At 41.2% G+C, this 24980-nt stretch overlaps 2 protein-coding genes and 1 long non-coding RNA gene across 4 annotated transcripts; 2 read left to right on the top strand and 1 right to left on the bottom strand.

The window, feature by feature from the left end:
• The first annotated feature begins 1153 nt into the window (after positions 1–1153).
• On the top strand, positions 1154–10149 carry LOC131464686 (homeobox protein Mohawk-like). Its single transcript, XM_058637346.1, has 6 exons — positions 1154–2507; positions 2745–2904; positions 3005–3158; positions 3263–3601; positions 8792–8819; positions 9079–10149. Exons 1-6 carry the CDS (start codon positions 2278–2280, stop codon positions 9416–9418), a joined length of 1251 nt encoding a protein of 416 aa, XP_058493329.1. The 5' UTR covers positions 1154–2277; the 3' UTR covers positions 9419–10149.
• A 1700-nt stretch (positions 10150–11849) lies between these two features.
• Positions 11850–18836, bottom strand: LOC131470504 (uncharacterized). Of its 2 annotated transcripts, none has more exons than XR_009241894.1 (5): positions 17941–18836; positions 14144–15940; positions 13772–13940; positions 13502–13568; positions 11850–12919 (listed from the first exon to the last, which is right to left on the bottom strand). It is a non-coding gene; the product is annotated as an uncharacterized LOC131470504 (long non-coding RNA). The 2 variants fall into 2 exon arrangements; XR_009241895.1 differs by lacking the exon at positions 17941–18836 and having other exon boundaries at positions 14144–15754; positions 15865–16226.
• A 1443-nt stretch (positions 18837–20279) lies between these two features.
• Positions 20280–21788, top strand: LOC131470780 (ATP-dependent zinc metalloprotease YME1L1-like). The gene is made up of 6 exons (XM_058646743.1): positions 20280–20283; positions 20442–20576; positions 20692–20847; positions 20955–21107; positions 21203–21298; positions 21721–21788. Exons 1-6 carry the CDS (start codon positions 20280–20282, stop codon positions 21786–21788), a joined length of 612 nt encoding a protein of 203 aa, XP_058502726.1.
• The last annotated feature ends 3192 nt before the right edge of the window (positions 21789–24980 follow it).

The following is a 24980-nucleotide window of genomic DNA, read 5'->3' as shown; positions in this document are numbered from 1 at the left end:
ATAAAGTGCTCACTGTGTATCACAATTGGGCAGGTGTAAATGTAAAGTTAAGTTACCAACAGTGAGGAATTTCACTGGTTTAATTTAAAATATAAAGTTTATAAAATTTGTTGTGTGTGTTTTGAAATCAAGTCAGATTTGAAAATCCTCCTTAAGCATCCTCCTTAAGCATGGGGCAGGCTTAACCCTCTTATGACCATCATGATAATCGGCCTTCCAGGATTTATTTAGATTTCATGTCTGTATAATTGGCAAAAAATGTTCAATGAGTGAATGCTTCTGCTCCTTTTTCCTTCGATATCTGGCAGTTATGCAACCGTTTAGGAATGACGGTACTGAAAAGCTGACGTCAAACGCGTGACGCGCTGGTAAATCTTGTCTGTGATTGGACAGTTGTTCCGCAGAGGTCCTCAGGGGCCATTTCTCTGTTTTTTAGTATCCGTCTATCCACCTTCTACCGCTTTATCCTCCACATGAGGGTCACGTGGGGAGCTGTGCCAATCTCAGCTCCATCACAGGGACAAATAACCGCCTAATCCCCAAACTGCATGTTTTTTGGAAGCCAGAGAACCCGCAGAAAACCCACGCACACACGGGGAGAACATGCAAACGCCATGCAGAAAGGCCCTTGTTCTGATCGGTTCTTGCTGCAAAGGCAAGAGTGCTAACCCCTACACCGACCGTGTGGCCCACACCACATTAAATTTGATAAAAAAAAAAAAATACACACTGTGATTAACCTTTGGGCAAACACACATCCAAGCATGCACACACACACACACACACACACACATGCTGAACTATGAAAACAAAAAGAGATATATCTCCTTCCACTGCGTTTTCTCAAGGTCTCCTGGCTGCCGAGTGTAGGTGTGTTCCCAGCTAACATCAACAATCGAGCCCGGTCATCATATCACAGAGGGACCCGAGTCAATGGTGTGAAATAGCATGTAGCATTCTGTGACTGCTGCTGAGGAATGTGGGCGAGGAATTTACTGCACCTAACGGGGATGCTTCTGGTCCATGTGTTTTTCAGCTTTGAAATCATTGAAACCAAGCCTCCCCACTGATACCGCTGAATTATTATTATTATTATTATGAACAGGGATGGGAGCCCTGAAGTTCAGTGGTCGAACAAGGGCTGCTTGGATTTTCGCCAAAAGCCTTCAAAAGTTTAGAGTACATGCGGAAAAACACATTTTATTACAAATGTTTGCTTGAAAGAATATTAAGTTATGATTGTGCATGGCAAAGTCATCACTGTATATCTAAACACTCTTTGTGTTTAGATGTCAGAGGGGGGAAAAAAACATGCAAAGATGACAGCTAAAGCTGAACCATCCCGTCTTTGAGCACTGCATGGGCTCACTGCCAACATGTTGTCATCTGGTTACACTAATGACAACACTGAGCTTCTGCCAAACTTAGCTTTCATAATTGCTCACAGTCCCCGTTACTTGAAAGTGGAGACAGACGTTGACAAATATTTGCATTGTTGTCAGATTACGCCCGTTTACTCCGCACACAGAGTAAATGATGCACAATTGTAACACGCTGATGCACATGCACACTTAGAGGCCTGAGAAACCGAGTCTGTGACAAACGCAGTCTGGGGGATTATAAAGGCAGAGATCAATTCCATTTTCCACTGTTTGTGTTGTCTTCATTACGAGCCAGTTCGTACTCGGGAGGATTCACTGCCTAACGCGGGGCAGAGTACGGTGGTTTTGCTGGTTATTAGCAACCGTGCAATTACACCCATAAATTTCCAGAATCCCCCGGTAAAACATGTGTTATTATTTGCTGACACGAGCTTTGGTGAAACCCACAAGATCTAACAAGAATAATATGCCTCATGCTGAAAATATGAGAGCACGGCGGACTGCTTAACACGAGCTGAAGTCACACCACACAGAATCTCACTTGTAAATCTAATGATCGCCTATGCTGATATTTGTACATGTGTAAGGTTTTTCATTTTGCAGGGTGCTGCCACTGCTACTCCTCTCTGCAGGCTTCTCCTCACAGAACTCCAAGTGATTGGACGGCGGCAGAGCCAATAAGCAGGGGAGCAGCAGGTTATTTGAACTCTCCTCACAGAGCTCGACTAAACCAGACAACATCCTCTGACTTTTCAAACATTATTCTCTCATACGCCTCATCATCTCTCCTCTCAAGTCACATTTCCCACGGGCAGGGATTGAAGACCCCTTTTTTTAAAAAGTCTACATCAAGGATGGGAACCTCCGGCTTCTGTTTACATCTGGAAGATTACTGATGCACCTGTTGACCGAGGAAAACTCTCCCTGCGAAAGAATGAACAAAGTGGCCGTGATGAAGTCTGACGCGCTGCTTCATTTGGAGGACAGCAGAGGAGCAGAGGAGAGGAGCAGGTTAAACTGTGAAGACTTACCTCAGAGCAGTTTACCAGATGGACACGACACAGACCTGATGCAATACCAGGACAACACTAAAAACAGCGCGACTGTCAAGTACAGACGATACGGGTAGGAGCTTATTCGTTTCTGTCAGAAAAATACCAAATATATGCAATATGAGGATATTTCTCTTGCTCTGCCTGATCTTATGTGGTTAATAGTACAATTGCATGACACAGTACGACCATAAAACCTATGATTGCAAATAGTTGGCAACCTGCCTCTGTCAAACCAATGTCATAGTGTTAGGTTAATGGTTTGTAAGGGTCCTTGGTGACTCCATTAGTCGATTCCTGACTCCCCAAGGTCTCGTCTCGGTGGGGTCAAAGTTCGCCACAAGAGACAGGTGCTGCAGGACATGGCCCGACCACTCAAACACTGGCTTTACAAACACAGAGACAATCCTTATCCGACCAAGACTGAGAAGGTCCTGCTGGCTCTGGGTTCACATATGACACTCGTGCAGGTATGGAAACACAACAAGAAGTTGCAAATTTAGCCAAAATGCCTTCAATGTGTTGATTTTGTGAGCGGCAGTGTTCTGCAACAAGGTGTCATCTGTGCAGGTTTCCAACTGGTTTGCCAATGCCCGACGAAGGCTGAAAAACACAGTGAGACAGCCTGATCTGAGTTGGGCTCTCAGGATCAAACTTTATAACAAATACATCCAGGGAAACGCTGAAAGGCTGAGTGTATGCAGTGATGACACTGGCTCAGACGGTGAGTTCTTTAATGAAAGACTACATTTAGGTCTTGTAAGATATTATTTTTTCCTATGAACGAGTTGATTCTTAAAAAAATCTGTTTTGTTTCTTTCACTGCAGATGAAGAATGTCCCTTACAAACTCCTGTCAGCCAGTCACACTTTGGCAGGACATCTTCTCACAAAGGTGTACTCCAGAAACAGGGCAGCGTCCTCGCCATGGCGGACTCCGCAAACAGCGATGACAGCACGTCACCTCCGTCCAAATACAAGAGCAGTTTACTGAATCGGTACCTTAACGACACCCTGCGGCACATGATGGCAGCTGAGGCCGACGGCGTCACCTCGTCCCTAAAGAGGAGGAGTCACTCCGAGTCGTTCAGCTCCAACGAATGCGATCGAGACGTTGCGTCTCCGGCATCGTCCTGTGAAACAGAGGCAAATTTTGTCTACCACATGGGTGAGAGAGAAATTTTGTGTTCTAACAGTGGAAAAAATGTTTCTCCCCCCAAAAAATTTTATCTGTACTTAATGTGAAAACATCAATATTATAGTAGCCAAGCAGAAAGTTGTGACAAGGTGCAGCAGGCAGGAAGTTTTTGGTGGTTCAAAAAGTAATTGGAGAGAAAATGTATTCACCTTGGGCCCGTGACAGGACTTTGACCAACTGCAGGACAGTTTTGGGTGGGAGACCCACACACACACCGTCCTTCAGTGGAAAGGTGGCAGTAACTGTCATTATGATGCAAAAATCCTAAAAAGAAGAAAAAGGGAAAAAGAATTGAACAACACGACAATACAGAACAGAGGGTGAATTAGAGGGAAAACGGGAATAACAGCATCCCTGCACACAGACATCGTTAAACATCTCCCTGGTCAATTGCAGATTTATGTAGAATATGAGGTAAAATGACAGTTTCACTACACTGCTTCACATTAGTTCATTCTAGTGTTCAGAAAAATAAAAAGAGAACGAACAAAAAACTTCCAGATGCGACTCCCTGACATTAATAAATGTCTGGCATCCCACCCAAAGTCAGAAGCTCAACAAAGTTCACTTATTAAGTTATTATTGTTCAGAAACTGGGGAAGGACCTTGACACGTGGGTGCCCTTTCAGATCTAAAAGGGAGAACAGCACACTGACAACCCTCAAATCTGCTCATGTACCTGAGCCAAAGCCTCTCCAAACATCACTAATAAAGACTCATGCAGATGCTGAAATCGCTCATTTCAAAATTGGAACGGGCTCGTGCTGGCTGCTGCTGCACACCACAAATATCATTTCCATATACTAGAATGTGCCATTTGTTCCGCCTCAGCTTCTTGCCATGGTGGAAATGTCCAGTCCAGTCTCAAGGACAATTACACAATGTCTGAGACTTTATTCTTCCCGGGGTGAGGAGAGCAATCCTCAGCCAAAAATGTAGAAACTGAGCAGTTTGTCAGCGAAGCACTGAAGACATCTCGCCGTCGAGCAACCGTCAGAGCTGCCACTCATCTGTGAAACTACGCAGAGTGAGGTCACTAAAAATCCCATCAGCGTTTGAGTGTGCAGTTGTGTGTCCTGGACTCATGTGCGCTTTGGCAGTCTGCTTCTCCCAAGTGTTACTTTCCCACTCAAATGAATCTAAATTTACATTACAAGAGCTGCGAAAAGATTTTTGAAACCGTTCCCACTCGTCGGCATATTTCACTCTCAGATTAAAGCAGACATGCTTCAAGTTCATTTTGTCCTGGCAAAAAAAAAATAAAGCCCATCATACGGTTTATTTAATGGATAATTTTATTGACTGTGACAAGCCTTAGTCTGCATGCGGGAATCTCTGTGTAACCTCAATTTGACCCAAAAACTTGAATAGCTGCAGGATAACTCATAAACTTAACAGGCTAAACTACAGTGAAATGCTTTACCAAGGTTGCTTGAATTATAAGACAATTCATTTTTTTTTCTAAGTGGTGATTTGTGTTGCTACAGTGATTTAATTCATTCAGATATGTTGGGAAATGTTACCTCTCAGCCTCTTGGCTCTGAAACTATAGGGACTCTGCTGGTGCTACGTTTAGCTTAGCTCGTCAGTGGTCAAAGTAAAAAGTTGGGGCAACTGCGGTAAAGAACCATACGTTCATTTTGAACAAAGGGAATCCCACTAATTCATCTCTCTGCTCTGTGGCGAACTGCAGCGAACAGGGGATCGACGCAGCAGATAAGTACAGTGATTTCCAAACACTGGGTCAGGACCCACAGATGGGTCTCCCAACATATTTTTACAGAAATTTTCCCAACCTTTTAGTTAAGATTTAAATGTACGGTATATGTTTTAAATAACATGCATTAAATAAGTAATTCTCTGTCACTTATTTATTATTCATTGTCTTTAATAACCACAGTGAGAATTTCTTTTATCATTGTTGGAAAAGAAGCAGTAGCAGCTAAACCTAGACCTAGACCTAGACTTAAAGCTTACACACTTACTGCAACGCTACATCGTATGGGAACAAAAAGGGTCCAAATTTCGTGACACACAAGTTCCCAGGACACAACAGTGCACGATGTGGTGTGGCATGCCTGACAGTGAAAGTCATTACCTATTTAAGAATGCATGCCACAGTTTTAATGGTGCCACCTATGGACCAGGTTTGTGTACTGCATAGCATTAAAAACAATGCAGAAATGGCTTCTAGGCTTGCTTGCCTGCATGAATGACATGTAGAGGTTTTACAGGGAGTCTCTACCCCTCTGGAACATACATTCTAAGTCTTTGTGCGGAACTAAGAAAACACTGTATTTGCATCACTCTTTCAAACGTTTCATTTCACTTTTGAAGTGCTTGGGGTTTCACGTTTGTGTAAACCTTTAATGACACGCTGCTGGTCAGGTGGTGCGTTTGTGTCCCGCCTCCGTGGTCATGCAGGGGAAAGTCGACCCGTCAGGTTAATTACAGGCAACCAAGACATTTCTCAGCCAATCACTAACCTCATGCGCTGGAGCTATAAGTGATGTCACAACATTGTGTTTGACATATCAGTCTGAGGTCTGGTAGAATAGTATATACACTGCATGTCCGTGATATTACAACTGCCCTGGAATGGCTGCAAGTTTGCACCATATAATGTGGTACTCGCATCAAGTTGAGTATTTCCCCTCAAGAAGGCTGGAGAGCCATAAATGTGACTAGAATCATATTTTATTAGACACAAAGTGGCGAAAATGTATCTGGACCAATGCCTTGCTGCGTTTTTCCACCCCTTGAAAACATGCATGCTGAGATGGGAGTCTCTGATTTGCAAATACTAATCTGCACTGAGGAAATATGGCTACATTACTCTTTCAGGGGCACAGTTGTTTTCCAGTGTGGGTCCCAGCGGCACACCTGTGAGAACCACTGCAAGTCCCCGGCTCTGGGGAAACGTGGGACTAAAACTGGTGTTATGGGAGAATACCCAAGACTTAAATCAACTCATGCAGAATACATTAGAGTGGATTTATTGTAGCAAATGAAAGTTACACCCTATAAAATACAAAGATGCTTTTCATACAAATTCATATTTACTTCTGGGCTTGTGAACACAATATCTCAAGAACGCCATCAGGGAGTTTCTTTATTATTTAGTACAAATGTTCACTTCAACTCAAAGATGAACTGAATAGATTTTTGTGATTGAATGTTCATAAAAACATTGGGTCACAATGACCACCTCGTATTCTTTTTTATGAATGTCATATATTAGGAACACTAAGTGGTAAATGTCATTAAATCAGGCACAAACATTCACTTTAACGCTACACAGTACAGGTGTTTGGGACTAAAACTAGTTTATAGTCTTAAAAGAAATACACAAGATACAATTTTATAGTTTGAGCTTTAGCGATACTGAGAGGTGAATTTCAAGTCTTTTAAGTTATGGGTTTCCTTTTCTAGTCTCTTTCATGACTTTTAATTGTAGCATGATTTTTGTTGTGCAAACGTAAAAAGACTAAACATTTAATTTATCAGATACATAAGATTAGATTTGAGCGCTAACATCGTACAGTTTACTGCTCCACTGCAGTACAGCGTACAAGAAAAAAAAAAATCCAAAAACACCGTGAGCAACTTCCCTTTTCCTCGTAAAACTTCTGTTGTAACTTATCCCAGCTGTAAATTTGAAACTCACCAGAAGTAAAACAATGTTTTTTTTTTTAAATGGTAATAAATACAACAGGGGCACAGAAACACTTTCTTTTTTCTTTTTTTTGGCCGAGCACTTTACAGCTCAAGAGAGAACTGTGTACAGGGACAATCAGTAGCAAAAGGCATAAAACAGCTGAATGATTTACTATCAACAAGTAGTGGGCTTTAGCTTCAGGCTGGCTGGGGAAATCAATTGGGGACCTTTTGAGCTGTTAGCACTGAAAGACTATATTTCACAGAGGGCCTCTAATTTCCTTGTCTATTGCTCTCTGAAGAAAAATTGGTTCTGACCAAGTGCTATCTGATCCAAGGAAAAGGGGCAACACTCCAAAACTGAAATGGAAAAGGTTTTCTTCATATACCACTAACAGGAATTATGCATGCGATATAATATGATGCCACAGTGCCATTTAGTCCACTTCTAAAACCAGCCAGAAATACTGTAGTTTGATTTTTAGATTATTGAGAGAAATACTGACCTCTCTCTCTCTCTCTTCCACAGATAACTTTTCTTTCATTAGACATGATATGAATGTACCTCTCAGGATTTAGTCACAGTAGGTTCAGGCACTGTTTTTGGGGAAAAAGATGAAAAATGTTGGAGCAGCAAAGCTCTCAAAACCTCAAAATTGAGCATCTTTCCTCAAGACAATATGCAAATGTTAAATTTTCCCTCCACAAACAGTCAAGAGAAAAATCACACTGCATTTGTTTTGGCCTGAGCAGCTGAGCTCAGGCAGAGTGGTGCACTTCACTGAGTCAAACATTTCTGGCCAATCTGGAAGAGAGGCAGTAACTTCATACTTACATGGATTAAAGATCCAATGTGTAACATTTGGGGGGGGGGGGACAAAGCAACAATTTTGTTTTATGCAAGGGCTGTGCTGTTACAAAGACTGGCATCTTGCGGTGCCATTTTTCTACAGCAGCTAGAACGGATGCGTGTTCCGGTAAAGAATAAGAAACATAAAGTAGACGCATAAACCAAAGGAGGGAAAAGCAGAAACGTGAAAGAGTCTGTTAAGCTCTTACTTACAGCTGATCTGGAGCAGAAGAGAACAAAAATAGTATGTTAGGTATGTTCGGCCATGATGTTACTACATATTACACAACAACCTGACAAAGACTGGAGCTGAACACCGGGTATTTATGGCAGATTGTGAAGTCTCACAATCAGTGGAATGAGCAGCAGGTGTGATGGACAATGGTTCAGCCACGCCCAGCCAGCAGTACTCCCACCGTCCAAAAACATGCAGATTTGGGGATTAGGCAAATTAGACACTAAATTGACTGTAGGTGTGTTGATATGTCTCTGTGTGGCCCTGTGATGGAGTGGCAAATAAATAGATGTCACTTATTACTACTACTAAAACTGGACTTTTAATATTGTATATATTATATATTATACTCACGTTAAATATTCACTGCAATCAAAATCACAGCATCTTTACATTGAGTGTTTTTCTTTCTTTACAGTGGACTACACGGCAACTAACTATGACAGGTAAGTGTAATTATTTATGATATAATTTGCTTTTTTGCACCTTTCAGCCTTAAAAGTAACACTGCTCATAATGTTCTTGAAAACAAACCACCGCGTGTAATTCATCCATATTATTCCAGCTTTTAATCACAAGGAGATATCCAAGCATACAGTTCTGCTCTGGGTTTCTAACGCAGCTGTTCAGCTGATATTTTTAGGTTAATTCAGCCAAAATATATATCGTCCAACTCTCACAGCTGTTTCTTTAATTTATCCACAGGGAACAACAGCAGGATCAAGGCCAGCAGAGACCAGACGACCAAGGCTGGAGGGAGATCCACGCCGCCGTGGCTCTGACCAACTTGGCCCAGGGGCAGAGCCATACTGAGGATAAGAGCAGTGTTATGGTGCCACTCACTGCCAAAGGGCAGAGCTGCACCCAGGAGCCCTACTCCACAGTGAGAACCACCGTCATAGACAGGATGCAGGTTACAGCTCCTGACTGTGCTCTGAGGCAGAGCTGCACCACAGGGCCCACTCTCACTAGTCGCATCATCCAGAAGTCTTCTCATATCTCAGAAGTCCAGACTGTTAAAGTAGCCCTGGCAAACAGTGTCTAAGCTTTAAAGGGATAGTTCAGTTTTTTTGTTTTTTTGTGCTTGTACTGTAACCAGGTACAAAGTCAAGACTGACTTTAAACACAGCCATCACCAGGAACCAGCCTGACAAGAAACTTTTAGATTTAGCCATTTAACAAAAACCTGAGTCTACAATATCGTACATGTTCTTTATGATTATGATTTATGTTTATCTCACCATTAGACAGACGTTTGTGGCTGGAAACTCTCCCACCAAAGGCCACATAGAGGAAATCCGCAAGGTCTCCTGCTACCTCATTCGGTTAATTTGCCTGAGTGTCATCATTGTGCTGGAGTCAAAGACAGCAAAGTACAAGTTGACTATGTGTCCCGTGTGTCTATCTCATTAAGCCACACTTTAAAAAAAAAAAAAAAAGAAAGAAAGAAAGAAAAAGCTGAACTATCACTTTAAACCTGAAGAGTGGTCTATGGACATTGACCAGTGTAGGAATACCAGATGCTGCAATGCTTTGTAATATATGTACAGCCCCTGTTATTTTACAATGCTAATAAACCTAAGACTCTTTCAATACTTTTTTACTTTGTAAAATAGTAAAAACTAACACAGCTGAATATTTTGTTGCTGCTTTCCTAATGTCCTCCTATTGCTCCCTGTGGCCGTAAGTTATATTAACTTCATTGAGACTGGATTACCATCCAATGCTAAAGTTTGACAGCAGCTATTTGAATAAACACAATGTGAAATCCTTTGAGCAGTTGTTCACTTTAAATCATTACTTTGCAGCTGCTGAAGCTGCACTTATGTTTCACTGAACTGTGTTTAGTGGTTGATTTCATGTGATTCATGTGAATTGTGGCTCTCACCATTTCATTTAATCTTAACAAATTGCTTTATTTATTTTTTTATTTAAATGTTGTAATGTGGAATGAAAGGTGGCATGCTGAACAGAGTAGCACTGCTGTTCTAATGCAGAGAGAAATGAGGCTAAAAACTAACTGTGAACATGTGTCTTGATACAAAGTTCAGCAGCTGTGATCAATATTTTAAAATGAATAATAGATCAATTTACAGTGTTCAAAATGAAAGAAATCCCCCCTTTGTGATAAAGCCAAAGCACAAGTGAATAATTACTTTAAAAATCTAGGTTGTTTGTTTTTTGTAGCCTTGCAATAAGCCTTTTATTATGTTCTTTAGACGAGGGCCTTTCTTTGTGGAGGCTACCATTTTGCATGAACGGACAAACCAGCCAGAGCATGTGTTTTGCGTTTTAAAGTGGAAGCTTCATAAGCTACACAAAAACATAAACCCAATAAACAAACCAACAAAGAAGAAATGGGGCGTTGGCAGAGAGAATGGTGGAGTGGAGACAGTTGAGAAATTGCGTTTAAATCCCTACTGGTGGGGATACGTGGGTCGCGTGTAATCGATTGGGGGGGCTGCATGTGGCCCGTGGGCCGCCAGTTTGACACCTCTGGTATATACGATCGGCTATTCCGCTAACAACGTCAAAATGCATTTATATGGTCTTATTTACAAAGTATTTACCAGAGTGTGTTTGCAATAACACAATCGGAAAATTAAGCTTTTTAAACACATGTTGAAAATGGTCAGTTGTGCTGTATTATGCTCGAATATCCTTTATTTTGGGATCTGGGTTGCATTGTTTGTCATCTTGAAAAGTAGGGTCTCTGTATAAAAAGTATGGGAAATGCTGGCTTTAAAGACTAGTGTTCACGATTTAGTGGCGGCTGGGGGTGAAGCTGCATTTTACAACCAACTGTGTATAGGATAGATGGATGGACAGACAGACAGACAGACAGACAGACAGAGACAGATCCAAGTGTATGAAGAATCTATGGTGGCCTTAAGGCAGCAAAAAAAAAACATTTCCATACCATGAACTCCATGGTAGAGAACCTGCTCCAATGCTCACATCCTCCTTGCATCTTTAAAAAGGCCTCTTAAGAGACAAAATTGTGTTTTTGCCCTCTAACATAATGACTTAAACACTCATTTGTTTTGTTATTGAGGTTAAAACATGAAAACCCAGCTCCCAGAAATCCTCTGACCTCAATATCGTGGACACGTTAAGCCTGAGAAGAATGTCTGGTGCACTCTCCCTCTGCAGAGAGATGTGTGGGGAGCGTCCTGTTCCATCTGTGGACATTCTGACACCAAACATAAGCTTGTAATCACACAATCCTCTGGGACCATTTTACTAAACATGATTAACAGGATTTTTCCACTTGTCTCCTGGCTTTGGTCTATTTTTTTTGACATTTCTTGCAAAGAATGTTTTCATCCTCGCATGTATGACGAAGTGTTATGGAAAGAGCAACGCAGTGATGTTTCCACTGTAAACCTGCTTTTGATTAGCTTGGCGTTTACACAACACTAGATGAAATGACAGTTCTCAAATGGCAATTAAACAATAGTTAGTTGTGAGCGACGGCATCTTGACGCAATCATTTATTTCATTTTGAAACAATGCAAACATTATACGACCGTAAATCCAGCAAATGTCAGTCAATGTTAAGGCAGATATCAGGTTAACATGTTGCTGCATATAATTTGAATAGATGCAACATATATTTACCTAGGATGGAAGGAAAGAAAGCTCTGGGAAATACTAATATTTAAAATGTGTCAGTCACCACAACACTAACTTCAAAATAAATGCAAAAGAAAAAGTTAATAGGACCTGTTTGAGACCAAATACATACAGGCAAAATACCAGTGAGCTCAGGTAATAGAACATAGGGCTGAGCAACAAGGATTATTACAATAAAACAAAAGTTTCCAGCACAAACACACTTTGAGCTATAACATGATTGCTATGAATGTTTTTACTGTATACAAATGACAATTTTTTGGTTTATTAAACTCTCACTCAGGACTCAATTTTGACACTCATCACAATTATTCATGATATTGAGTGATTTGTCCATATCGATTTATTTATTTTACACCATGCACTTGTAGCTCTGGAAGTTATGGTCTTTGTCAGCCATGCAAAGACCAATACAACGAAAGGTTCTCAAGTGCTAACCTTACCAGATAGGGGAGTGTAATGACACTGTAGGAAACTAAGTGGCCTTGGTGGGGTTTTGTGCTCCGACTGCTTTCGCTCATTAATCATTTTCTATCAAAATTGACATTTAATGTAGAGCAACTTACAAATTAGTTCATGTTATAGGCACTATGCTATTAACCTTTATGTACAACAACAAAATCACTGTTCAATTTCTGATAAATTCACTGATAAATTCAGACCAGACATGGCATATCTACTTCCACCTCTCTCTAGCTTTCAGGTTCTGGTCTGTGGTCCTTCATTTTGTTTCAGTATCACAGTATGGAACAGTATCCTCCACATCCCCTAACACTTGCCTGGTCCTGGTCCTCCAGACGGATCTTCTGGCCTTGGCTTTCACTCTACCAAAGCCCTGGAGTCTGGAGGATCTTCTCCACAAGCTCCTTGACGGCACACTGGACACCATCTTTGGTCTTTGCACTGGCCTCTGTACAAAAGAAAGGAGGAATGTTAAGATATATGAATTTAGGACATGTCAGCATTCTTCTGACGAGTAAGATGTTACAAATTTTCATGTGTTAATTAAATTATCAAGTATGAAATTACTTCATTTAAGAGGAGACATCCAATGGGATGAAAATATACTGACAGCAGTTTAAAACCATTACATCTTCTAGCCCAACTTTTTTCATACAAAAACCCTCAATTTAGCCGTTCTTCTAAAATGGAAACTCCACAGAAGAGTTAACCTAATTTCCCAGTAAAGGGCAGATAGGAGATGAGAATCAGGAACACGTGTAGACATGGGTTCGATAAATTAAAGACCAAAAGATTTGAATCATAATGCAGTTCTTCTGCAGTCAGTGGCTGCATCTTTCAGTGCTTATTCAAAAATCTCTGCACAGTATAAACAACGCTGCAAACCCAAACTACTGACTTGTTCCAAGTAAGCAATTACAATTATGCCTTTTAAATGTAGTGTACTGTCTTTCAATATCATTAACTTATAGTGTAAGGCTCCTTTTGTTTCAATGTCCATATATGACCAGCCCCTAACATGGATACTTACCAATAAAAAGCATAGAGTGTTTCCTAACAAATTTCAAGCCTTTATTTCTGTTCACTTCATGGTCATCCTGAAAAAACAAAGACACATACACATTGGTTAAGGATAAACTGTTTCTACATCACGATCTACACAAATGTTGGAAAATTCAAAGTAATAATGTTGAGATATACCACATTACATTATATACAAATTCAACATACACATACATACAAATTCATTTTGAGAATCTGTAAATATGAATGCATATAAAATAATGGTAGAGTGACTCACCACCCATTGTCTTCTACCGCTCTATCCTCCACAGGAGGGTGGCTGGTGCCAATCTGGCTGACATAGGGTGAAAAGGCAGGGCACAACCTGGGCAGGTGACCAGTCCATCACAGGGCCACTTAGAGAAACAACCATTCACTCACACCTATGGTCTTTGTCACATCATATACTGTAAAAATGAAAGAAGTTGGTGTGAGAGAGAATCAATTAGTATAACGTCATCTTTATCCTCTTGTCCCCGAAGGTCCTCCTATTGGGGGAGTACGCAACTTATTTTTATTTTTATATTTCCGTTAAGGATCATGAAAAGGTGTTAAAACAAGCACTCCCTGGCGTCTCTAGGTGACGTCATCACGTTTTTGGAAGCATTACCCTATCCTAAGGCAGCAGCCAGCCACGTCACATCCGCGCTCCCGGTTGCCTTTCATTGGCGAACGAAGCTGTCAATCAAAATTCGGAGATGGCAGCGTCCTTCTCTTGGCTTTAAGGAAGCCAATGAGATGTGTTCATTCATGTAGGCCATTCTCTCGCTGAGATACAGGCCTGAGAAGAGAGACAAGTCAGCTGGTGTGTGTTTTTTATATGGAAAACATATTAAAGTCTGCAGGAACTTTGAAACAATGCCAGAAATTGTTTTATTGAACATTAATAGATATATTAAAGTGAAGAAAGTGGTTAAATACATGGTTTAAATCCAAATTGCACAGATGTTTCCAAAATGTAACATTTTGGACTAAAATCACTCTAATATGCATTCATAGACCTAAAAAATAGGCATAAATAGGCTCAGGTAGCAAGAGGTTTTAAAGACTAAAAAAATGCCAATAACAGAACATATGAAGTGTTTTACATTTAGTTAGTAACAAAGTTAAATATTTTGTATCAGCCTTAGGAAATGCCTTGGGACATTTAGTTTCTCTTAATGTCCGAACGCAACACAATTTAACAGACAACACTTGAGTATAAACCTGCACTAAGGTCACTCACTTTCCCACAGTGTCAGTACTTTCCAAACAGTTATAACATTTACAATGGTAAATGTTTGTGTGTGTTATCATGTTAGGTCAAACAGACTAACAAAACAAAACACTACCTCGTCAGGGAGAAATTCTCACTCTCTGGTGATGGGAGGTTTTCTAGGCAACTTCACCATCTTGTGGGGAATTCATGTACTTCATTATATTTTTTCTTTTTCTTGTTCCCATCAATAGCAATATGTATGTACACACACACACACACACACACACACAGATACTGTATATACATATAAATTATATAGTTTTAGTAAATGAGAAAATAATAAAAAAATAAATAAAAACATTTCAAAATAAAAGCAACACAGTTGTATTGCATGTGCAGCATAAATACTTGTTAATTTGTTTTTATGACTGACATACCGCGGGCTGGACAGGGATGCCACATATGGCCCATAAGTTTCAAAAACATGCAGGAGGAGAGAACCAGGCAGAGAGCAGAGTCGCAGGACTAACTGCCTACTCTGTAATGATAATCTAATAATTTGTGTCAGTGCCACTAAAAGTATTCAGATCAGTACCCAACCCTACTTAAGAGCCTGTTTTTGTCTTTGGGATATCTTGGCCAGTTCTGCTGTACAAACCAAGATGAGCTAGTGAAGGTTGGTGACAAGTGACTTAATTTCAGCTATTGCCAATGGTTCCTTTGACTTGGAAAAGAAGGATTAGAAAAGAGGATGGTGATGAATTAAGTAGAGGCATAGTGTGAACCTCTGATAAGAAAAGTAGCTTTAACATCACAAGACTAAGTCCTATGAGCTTCTAGTGCAGTCCAATTCAACTCTGTTAGTTTGTGTTGCCTGCTTGTTTTTCTTACTAGTACTAGTGCAGTGCTTGTGCAATATCTGTTTTTGTGTGTGTTTTCTGTAATTGTTGGTGTGTTTTGAGAGCTCATTACACAGCAAAAGTTCAGTGGCTTCTTCAATTGTTCGATGACCCAATCCCAGTCCTGACACAGATAAAGGAGATGTTATTGAACACTGACAGGTTTATTTAATAAGTCAAACTGTCTTTGTGACTCATTGGGCAATTTAAGTGATAATATTTTAAGTCACTCACCACATCAGGCATGACACAGGAGGTGGTCTGTCTGACACCTTTCACACTGACCAGAGCTTCCCGTGTCAGCACAGATCTAGAAAGAACACAAAAACGCATAACCAAAAAGGTCACAACAAACGTCAAGTCAAATGTGGAATTTGACATGAAGTAGCGGACACTGAAGTCTACCACGTCAATGCAAAGCACCCAGTCACGAGTGCAGCCACAGCTAACGTTAGCAGCTAACACAGCTAACACACCATGTAAACCTTTGAGGCTAAACCTTGTAAAACCAGACTCCTGCAATCAGCCTCCAAGCGTCCTGTGGAATCTGAAGGGTCTCTTATGAAGGTAGGTAGTTAACATTTTTAGACTACGAATGTTAGACTTTCTTCACATAAGAAATATAGAGGAATTATAAATTCACAAGTGAAGTTTTCTTAATTAATATAATGTTAGTCACAGTGCTGTGACATAATCTTTTTTTTAATCTCACCCAAAAATTGCTGAGAAAAGCCCTTAACTTGATCTATTTTCATTTAAATTCATTATTACGACAGATCAAAAGATTGATATACAACAAAAAGTGGCTTTATAAAGTAATTTAGTATTTTAACAAACTTGAACAGATGCAGCCATTTGTCAAACTCCAAATAATTAGAAAATACAGATAAAAATAAACATCAGGTCCATATAGACCCTTTCATTGTATACAAACATTCTAACCCTAGTAGCCTGTCGACTAGTTCCACTTCTACTTGTACTAAATTGTACTAGTACTACTACTTCTACTAGTTCCAGGCCGAGTGTGTTTTCTGACCCCAAACTGAGGAACAAACTGTGGAACAAACTGTGGAACAAACGGCATTTTGAGTGTCGATTGTCAAGGCCCCCGTGTTGAATTTCAGTCGAATTGTCTGCCTTTTTATTTATTTTTTCTTGTTAAAGCAGCAGCACTGAGGGTGGAAAATATTCTACACTATACTACTTAATTTTAGGCTCAAAAACATGGCTGTAATGTCCAATACCATCAAAGCAGTGACCAACAACTAAACAAAACGAAAAGAGATCAATCACGCTGATCTAATCACAAATAAAAATCAAACAGCAGAGAGAGTAAAATAGGTAATAGAGATGTGTGGATGAGCTGTAATGTCATCCTCACCCGCTGCTAAATATCAATAATCCACCCGCCATCCACCCAAGGCAATGTTTTTTTCAACAATTAATACCCGCACCCGCCAGCCAACCGATCATCATTAATCGTAGTAGCAGTCAGCTAAACATAATGTGTTGTTATGGAACACAGCATCTGCAGATCCTCAAGGTCAACTTAATTTCTGCCTCATTTTAGATCAAATCAATATGTTAACCTACGTTTTATTTATTTGTTTATTTATTTCAACTGCGACCCGCCCGGCACCCGCACGCAATCCATCGCTCCGCGGATTATTGACGTCCGCGGGTGTAACTGCCAACCACGCATCTCTAACAGATGAACTTCTCTTACCATTTCCGCCTAGTTTTTGTTCAAGAACACAAGCATGTCCACGTGTTTGGGAAGAAGGCGAGTGCGGAGTCTATTCACTATTAATCCCGCGGCAGAGAAAACTCTCCGCTGGCACGGATGTGGCCAGACGGCTCTGGTTTTTGTTTATTTGAATAGGCAATGAAATTACTTGAAAGACAAAATGCAATTCACAAATACACATGAAAATCCCACAAGCCTACCCCTAACCCTAATACGTGGCGTGTTCTCCTCCAGTTAAGTTTGACAAAGAGAGTTGCTATGGCTCGCTAAATTGCTAACGTCTTCTTGCTAACGTTAGCTGTCACTGCACTCGTGACTGGGTGCTTTGCATTGACGTGGTAGGCTAAACTTGAGCTGCTTCGGTGGTAAGCAAACTCCTTCTTACACAGAAGGCATATCACTTTGCCTTTATAATTAATTAATTAATCACACTTAACGCGATAATTTGATGCCCCTAGTTAGTCACACAGGTGTATTAGTTAATTTACTGAGAACAGCTGAGTTTGCCTAAAGATAAAAGCTCTCTTGTGCAGAAATTTAAAAATAAATCTTACCAATCTTACCTTGTGCTTCAGGGTTTCCTTTCACGTGACAAGGGGGTTGAAGTGCAAAATTTGGAAACCCTGTTGAAGAATAAGAACGTGCATAATGGACTGCAGGATGCTTTCAAAAGAGGCTTTGCTGAGGGTTTCCTGAAAGCACAAGCCCTGACACACACAAGTAATTTAAACACAAGTTGAAAGCTGATTAGTAATTTCATCACACTATGAAACAGTAGAGATGTAAAATGTTCCTGTGATGTTTCCAATTGTTCAGAGTCTTTGAGGAGGACTCGCCTCATCCTGCTGGTGCCGCTTCTAATCGAGCTGTATGGCATCTTCAAAATCCCCTTCCTATCATGTACACGCTCTGTTTTCTTCTCTAAAGTTTCTCCAATATGTTCATATTAGAATATTAGTATTATTAACAATCTAGTCCAACATTAGTCTGCTTTACTAACCAATTATAAATGTGTTATAACAATAGGCTACGCGTTCTCTAACCACGCTGCGTAGTGTGATTTTCGAACTTTAATCTAACCATTTTTGACAGTTCGGTTCCGAACCACATCAGGCCTGGACTCGGCAGTGGACCCAGGCCACATAAAAAACGAGACATTTGAGCACGTCAAAGGAGTGGAAGAAGCAAAGAACCAGCTGCAGGAAGTGGTGGAGTTCCTCAAAAACCCACATAAATTCACAGTGCTGGGAGGAAAACTGCCCAAAAGTAGAATTACCTAGATTCCTAAATAATATCTGTTCAGCTGTAATGATGAATATTATTTCTGTTTTCACATCACTTCCAGTTCCTACTTGTAATTTGGCTCTCCGTGCTTAGGTGTCCTGCTGGTTGGCCCTCCAGGAACTGGTCAGACCCTACTGGCCAGAGCGGTCGCCGGAGAGGCTGATATTCCATTCTACTACGCCTCTGGCTCTGAGTTTGATGAGGTTTTTGTTGGAGTGGAAGCCAAGCGTATTAGGAACTTGTTCAGTGAGTTTTTCTTATCATTTTACGTACAAAATTATCTTTAATCTCCCTCCCTTTTTTGTCATTACTGGCCAATTTAAAGTTTTAAAGTTAAGTGAAGTAAAGACCACACCATTTTTATGCTGATGATACAGTCATTTATTGCTCTTCACGTTCAATTGCACAAGCATTCATATTTTTGCAATCCGCCTTTGATACAGTGCAGACTAATCTGGAGAAATTGAAACTGGTTTTAAATGCTGAAAAATCCAAAATTATGTTTTTTTCAAACTCATCTGTTCCCATGGAACAAATCCCCTCAATTAGAACTTGCCATGGCAGAGCTCTTGAGCTGGTTACCAGTTATAAGTACCTGGGATTTATTATTGATGGGGAGCTGTCTTTCAAAGTGCATGTTAGAAATTTGGTTTCTAAATTAAGGGTGAAGCTTGGTTTCTTTTATAGAAACAAGTCTTGTTTCTCCCTCAGAGCTAGGAAGGTCCTGATAACAGCGACATTCTTACCAATTATTGACTATGGCGATGTTGTGTACATGTGTGCCTCTAACAGTTGCCTACAGTCTTTGACTCCAGTCTATCATTGTGCTCTGAGGTTCATCACTGGCTGTAGCCGCCTCACCCACCACTGTGAATTGTATGCCAAAGCTTCCATGTCTTCTCTGTCTGAAAGACGCTACACACACTGGATGACTCTGGTCTATAAGGCTCTTCTTGGCTTGGTTCCGACCTATTTAAGTACTTTTCTTCAGCGGACCAGAAGCCATTATGCCTTACGTTCCAATGATATTTTGCACTTGTCTGCCGCACGCGTTCGGACCGAAATGGGGAAAAAAGCTTTCAGTTTCTCTGCCCCCTCTACTTGGAATGCCCTCCAAACAGAACTCAAATTGCATTCTCTTATTTCGCTGGGAGCTTTCCACTCCATCTTAAAAGATAGACAACAAAAAACAATTGAACAGTGCCTGTGCTCTTAAATTGTTACTGTGACCAAAACTTTTGCACTTTATGTTTTTCTAGTTGTACTTTTGTAATTCTATGTTTGTATTGTAGTTGTTGTCTTCCTGTTTTTAATTGACTATGATGTGTGCTGCTGCCTTTCTTGGCCAGGTCACCCTTGTGAAAGAGATCTTGATCTCAATGGGTCTTTTTATCTGGTTAAATAAAGGAGAAATAAAAAAAAAAAGAAGTGAGGGCTGGTTTTGTGGAGAGTTTTTATACATATGAACCGTATTGTTTATGCTGTTTTATTTCTAGGTAAGCTAATGCTCCTTGCGTCATATTTATTGATGAACTGGACAGTGTGGGTGGAAAAAGGATGGAGTCTCCCACGCATCCTCAATCCAGTCACACCCTGAATCAATTACTCGCTGAGATGGATGGGTAATCTCTGAAGTTATTATTTGCATTTCACTCTGTCAAACATTTGAGGGAGCAATCATAATTGGAGCAACAAACTTCCCAGAAGCTTTGGATAAGCACGTTTACGTCCATCCATCTTTTCTGGGCTCATTTAGAAAGTCACTGTTTACAACCTTCAGACAAACTGATCTACTCCTTCAGCGGACTGGTGCGTCCAGGACGCTTTGACATGCAGGTGACTGTCCCCAAACCAGATGTGAAAGGACGTACAGAGATCCTCAACTGGTACCTGAGGAAGATTAAAGTGGATCCAGGTGTGAATACCAGATACTTGTAATGTGCAGTATTTAAGCTGCTTTAGTTAAATCAGTAACGCAGTCTCAGACTGACAGTTGGAGATAACTGTGTGGTTGTGTTTTGTCTGTGCAGCTATTGAGGCCAGTATTATTGCCCGGGGCACGGTTGGCTTCTCGGGCGCTGACCTGAAAAACCTGGTGAACCAGGCAGCCCTGAAGGCAGCAGTTGATGGTAAAGACATGGTCACATTGAAGGAGTTGGAGTTTACCAAAGATAAAATCCTCATGGGTGAGAAAAGCTTTGCTAGACTAACAACATTTACCACAGTTTTTCTTCCCAATTCCTATCCTCTGTTTTTTAATCCATACCATACCATAACCTCTCTCTACTTCAAGGCTCTGAAAGGAGGAGTGCAGAAATAGACAGTAGAAACAAACGCATCACAGCATATCGTGAGTCAGGTCATGCGATTGTAGCTTACTACACCAAAGACGCAATGCCAATCAAACAAGGCTACTATAACGCCCAGAGGACCAAGTCTGGGACATGTAAGAAAACCTGGAGTTTATAATCTGAACATATTTAAATTTATCAACAGCTCTGCTGCTAATCATCTTTCTTTTCCCCCTCTTCCGGTTCCCAGGTGAGACTCGCTCTCAGTTACTGGCACAGATGGATGTTAGCATGGGTGGACGTGTGGCAGAAGAGATTATATTTGGCCAGGAGAACATCACAACCGGTAGGAAAGACTGTGTGTATAGGGATTACGATTACGTAATCCCTATAGGATTATGAACAAACAAGCAACTAAGGGGGAACTTTACATTTCCATTCATGTGCTCAACAAACACATTGATCGATAGACTCTTTGGCTTTACAGGTCTTTTTTAACAATATGTGGATGTCTTTTCTTTCCATGGCTAAACAGTTAGACAGCCTTGCTTGAAGTGAGCATAACATTAGTGTAGTAGTAGGACTACTAGTCTCACAATGCAATGTGTGTAACATTGTCCTTCCAGCTAAACAGTAAACAGAGTGACTAAAAAGCAACTCACTGGTGTCCTGTGTTATTATTATACATGTTGTCAGAAGTGGTGAATTGTAAGTCTCCGCGGTAGTTTCAGAACAGTGTTAGCTGGCGACTACGGACGTTTCGCGCAGTTTTAACCGGAACTGGCCGCTACGAAGACGACAGTAGAGCTCCGACCAGCATACGGGCTAGAGGCTAGCTCGTCGAGTGAGTCGAGAGAGACGGCGCGCCGGAGGACTCGGATTCCGTACGTGAAAGGACGTGGGAATCAACACAGATGGCGACAGCTGTACAGTTAACACCCCCAGAACCGTTCGACTTTTCAAGCCCAGCAGAATGGCCGCGGTGGATCCGCAGGTTCCAGAGGTTTCGCATGGCAACGGCTCTCGATACAAAGGAGGGAGAATACCAGGTGAATTCTCTTCTCTATGCAATGGGTGATGCAGCAGATGATGTCCTAGCAGTTTTACCACTGTCTGATGCAGACCAAAAGAAATATGATGCTGTCAAAGCAGCATTTGAGCAGCACTACATCGGAAAACACAACATAATCTTCGAAAAAGCGCAGTTCAATAGCAGACGTCAGCATGACGGTGAGACTGTAGAGGCTTATATCACAGCAGTGCACAAACTTGCTGAAACATGTGGCTTTGGTGTACTGAAGGAGGAGCTCATAAGGGACAGAATAGTGGTTGGAATAAGAGACAAAAGATTGTCTGAACAACTACAAATGGATTCTGACCTGACACTGGTCTGGAAGACGTGCGGCGTCTTATGGGCATGGCAAATTACCTTGTTAAATTCCTGCCTCAGCTAGCTACAATAACCAGGCCGCTGAAAGAACTGCAGAAAGAGAGGAACGAATGGATATGGGCAGAGCCCCAGGAAACAGCCTTTCAGAGAGTGAAAGAGATACTGAGCTCCCCAGATGTGTTAGCCCAGTATTCCGACAACGCTGAGACAAAGGTTGCTGCAGATGCATCGCCATACGGCCTAGGAGCCTCTCTCACCCAGCAGCAGACTGGCGGCGCATGGCGACCATTGACATATATTTCTAGAGGTTTAACAGAGAAGCGATACGCGCAAATAGAAAAAGAGGCATTGGCAGCTACGTGGACATGTGAGAGACTTGCATCTTTCCTGTTAGGTCTACATTTCACTCTACAGACCGACCATAAGCCATTGGTTCCACTGCTGAGCACAAGAGGGTCAGATGACCTCCCATCGAGGATCCTGAGGTTTCGTCTACGGCTGTTGCGGTTCTCCTACACAATCGTCCATGTGCCAGAGAAGCAAATCATCACAGCAGATGCCCTCTCCAGAGCTCCCCTGGAAGGTACGCCTACAGCAGGGGATCTACAGCTGGAGAAAGAGGTTGAGGTTTTTGTGGACTGTTTAATGTCTTCTCTCCCAGCTACAGAGAAAAGGTTGGAGGAGATCAAAAAGGCACAGAAAGAAGATACAGTGTGCACAAAAGTGACAGAACACTGTCTCACAGGGTGGCCAGAGAACTGTGAGGCTAACCCACACATCAGCCCATACTGGCGGGACAGAATGGATCTCCACATCGCTTACGGTCTCCTCATGAAAGGAGAGAGGATTGTTATTCCACCCCCCTACAAACAGATGTGCTACAGCGACTGCATGAAGGACATCAGGGGATCTCAAAATGCAGAGCAAGAGCTAAAGAATCTCGCACCAAGAGAAGAGGGAGAACAGCTCAAGCGGCGGCCATTTTATACTCCTCCCAATCTTCCTTCTCCAATCAGCAGTCAGTACCTGCACCTAAGAAAAGAGACACCAAGGGTAGTAGCACCACCCTCAGGCAGGGAGGAACAACAGCAGAACAGAAATAACAACAGGCAAACTAAAATATATTATGACCCAGGGTCATAACAGTGGACACAAGTGTCCTTGGTTATTGGGTCTTTGAACAGCACTCCTGAAGTTCTTTTCCACTCTGCAGCCTCACAGCAACAATGGACTTCTGTAGTTCTGGATGTAGCTGGATGTTTTCTTCTCCTTCATCTCTGTGACACAATAACTATCAGATCTCTTACTGAAGTAACTTTGGTACCTTGAATAGAAATATGTAATTTTTATTAGATTATTAGACTATGCGCTGACATTTAAACAACTTTTTAATGAATAAATACAGTGTTTAGTGTAGTCGGCAGAGATCACCTTACCAACTAAAAACCAACAGCTAACATACAGTTACATTGTCATGAAATGAATAATAAAAACAGCCTCTGCGTCAGGCTCCCTGGACAGCTGACACCATGGACCCACCGGCCCCTGTGGTTTCATTTCACCTGCCAAGCTCTTCTTGACACTGTGGCTCCATTAAAAACAAGGCAACCTAAAACTAAGTCAGAGCCATAGAGCTGAATGCAAATGGAAAAGGGACATGTTATTTACTTTGTACTTTGTACCTTTGGTTTTTATTATCTGTTTTTATTGTGGTTCATCGTTTGGCTGTTAGTGGTGTCCACATTTTCACATCTTACAATTTATTTCAGTTGTTTTCGATGTATCTTATCTTATGTGAGCTTCCATGCCTTTTATTTATTTTGTCTTTTATTTATTAATCTGCACAGCATTTTGGTGTTTTAAAGTGCCTTACAAATAAGGTTGGATTGGATTGGATGGATTTCAACTTGTCTGTGTTGCTGATAAAATATGAACATTCCTCAAGTACCAAAAAAGGATATTTAACTTCTTGTGACTGTACAATGAAGTCCACCAGTCTCTTTTTCTCTACAGTTCAGTCATTAAAATTCTGCATGACCTTGAGCTTCCTCAGTGAGAAGACTATGTCTTGGAACCCTAGATTCCCTGGTTCAAGTCTCTTGCCTCATTAGTCCAGAAGCCAAACCTTTGACTATGCTGTTTAAGAAAATAACAGGAGCAATACAAAGTATTACATAGGCGAAGGCAAAGGAATTACTTTGGTGTGGATTGATCCCCCTTAAATCTTTACAATGGACCTTTAAGAGACAAAATTGTGTTTTTGCACTCTAACATGATGAAACACTTTGTTTTGTTATTGAAGTTAAAACATTAAACTGTGAAAACCCAGCTCCCAGAAATCCTCTGACCTCAATATTGTAAATCTGAGAACAGGGCCGGCCCGAGCCTTCAGGGGGCCCTAAGCAGAATTTGATTTGGGGCCCCCCTCTCCAACAATGTTTCCCCGTAGCCTGCTGTGTCCTCCCATCCCCACTTCCACAAACACTTCCACAGCATCACACACGCAACATAAAAGTAAAACTTTTTTCTCTTCATGTGAGTAAGCAGAGCCATATCAGCCTCTCACACACACACACTCTCTCTCTCTCACACACACACACACACACACAGGGCTGCTCTCAGCTGTGTTTTTACTCCA

This window comes from Solea solea, chromosome 1 (assembly GCF_958295425.1).
Source record: "Solea solea chromosome 1, fSolSol10.1, whole genome shotgun sequence".
Classification (NCBI taxonomy): Eukaryota; Metazoa; Chordata; class Actinopteri; order Pleuronectiformes; family Soleidae; genus Solea; species Solea solea.
Note: the sequence above shows the minus strand (reverse complement) of the source record. Positions and strands in the feature narration are given on the sequence as shown.

Coding starts and splice junctions, on each gene's coding strand:
- LOC131464686 (XM_058637346.1), top strand. CDS start 2,278: ATGCACCTGTTGACCGAGGAAAACTCTCCCTGCGAAAGAATGAACAAA. Junction 2,905..3,004: donor CACATATGACACTCGTGCAG/GTATGGAAACAC, acceptor TCATCTGTGCAG/GTTTCCAACTGGTTTGCCAA. Junction 3,159..3,262: donor TGATGACACTGGCTCAGACG/GTGAGTTCTTTA, acceptor CTTTCACTGCAG/ATGAAGAATGTCCCTTACAA.
- LOC131470780 (XM_058646743.1), top strand. Junction 20,577..20,691: donor GAAGATTAAAGTGGATCCAG/GTGTGAATACCA, acceptor TTGTCTGTGCAG/CTATTGAGGCCAGTATTATT. Junction 21,108..21,202: donor GAGGACCAAGTCTGGGACAT/GTAAGAAAACCT, acceptor TCCGGTTCCCAG/GTGAGACTCGCTCTCAGTTA.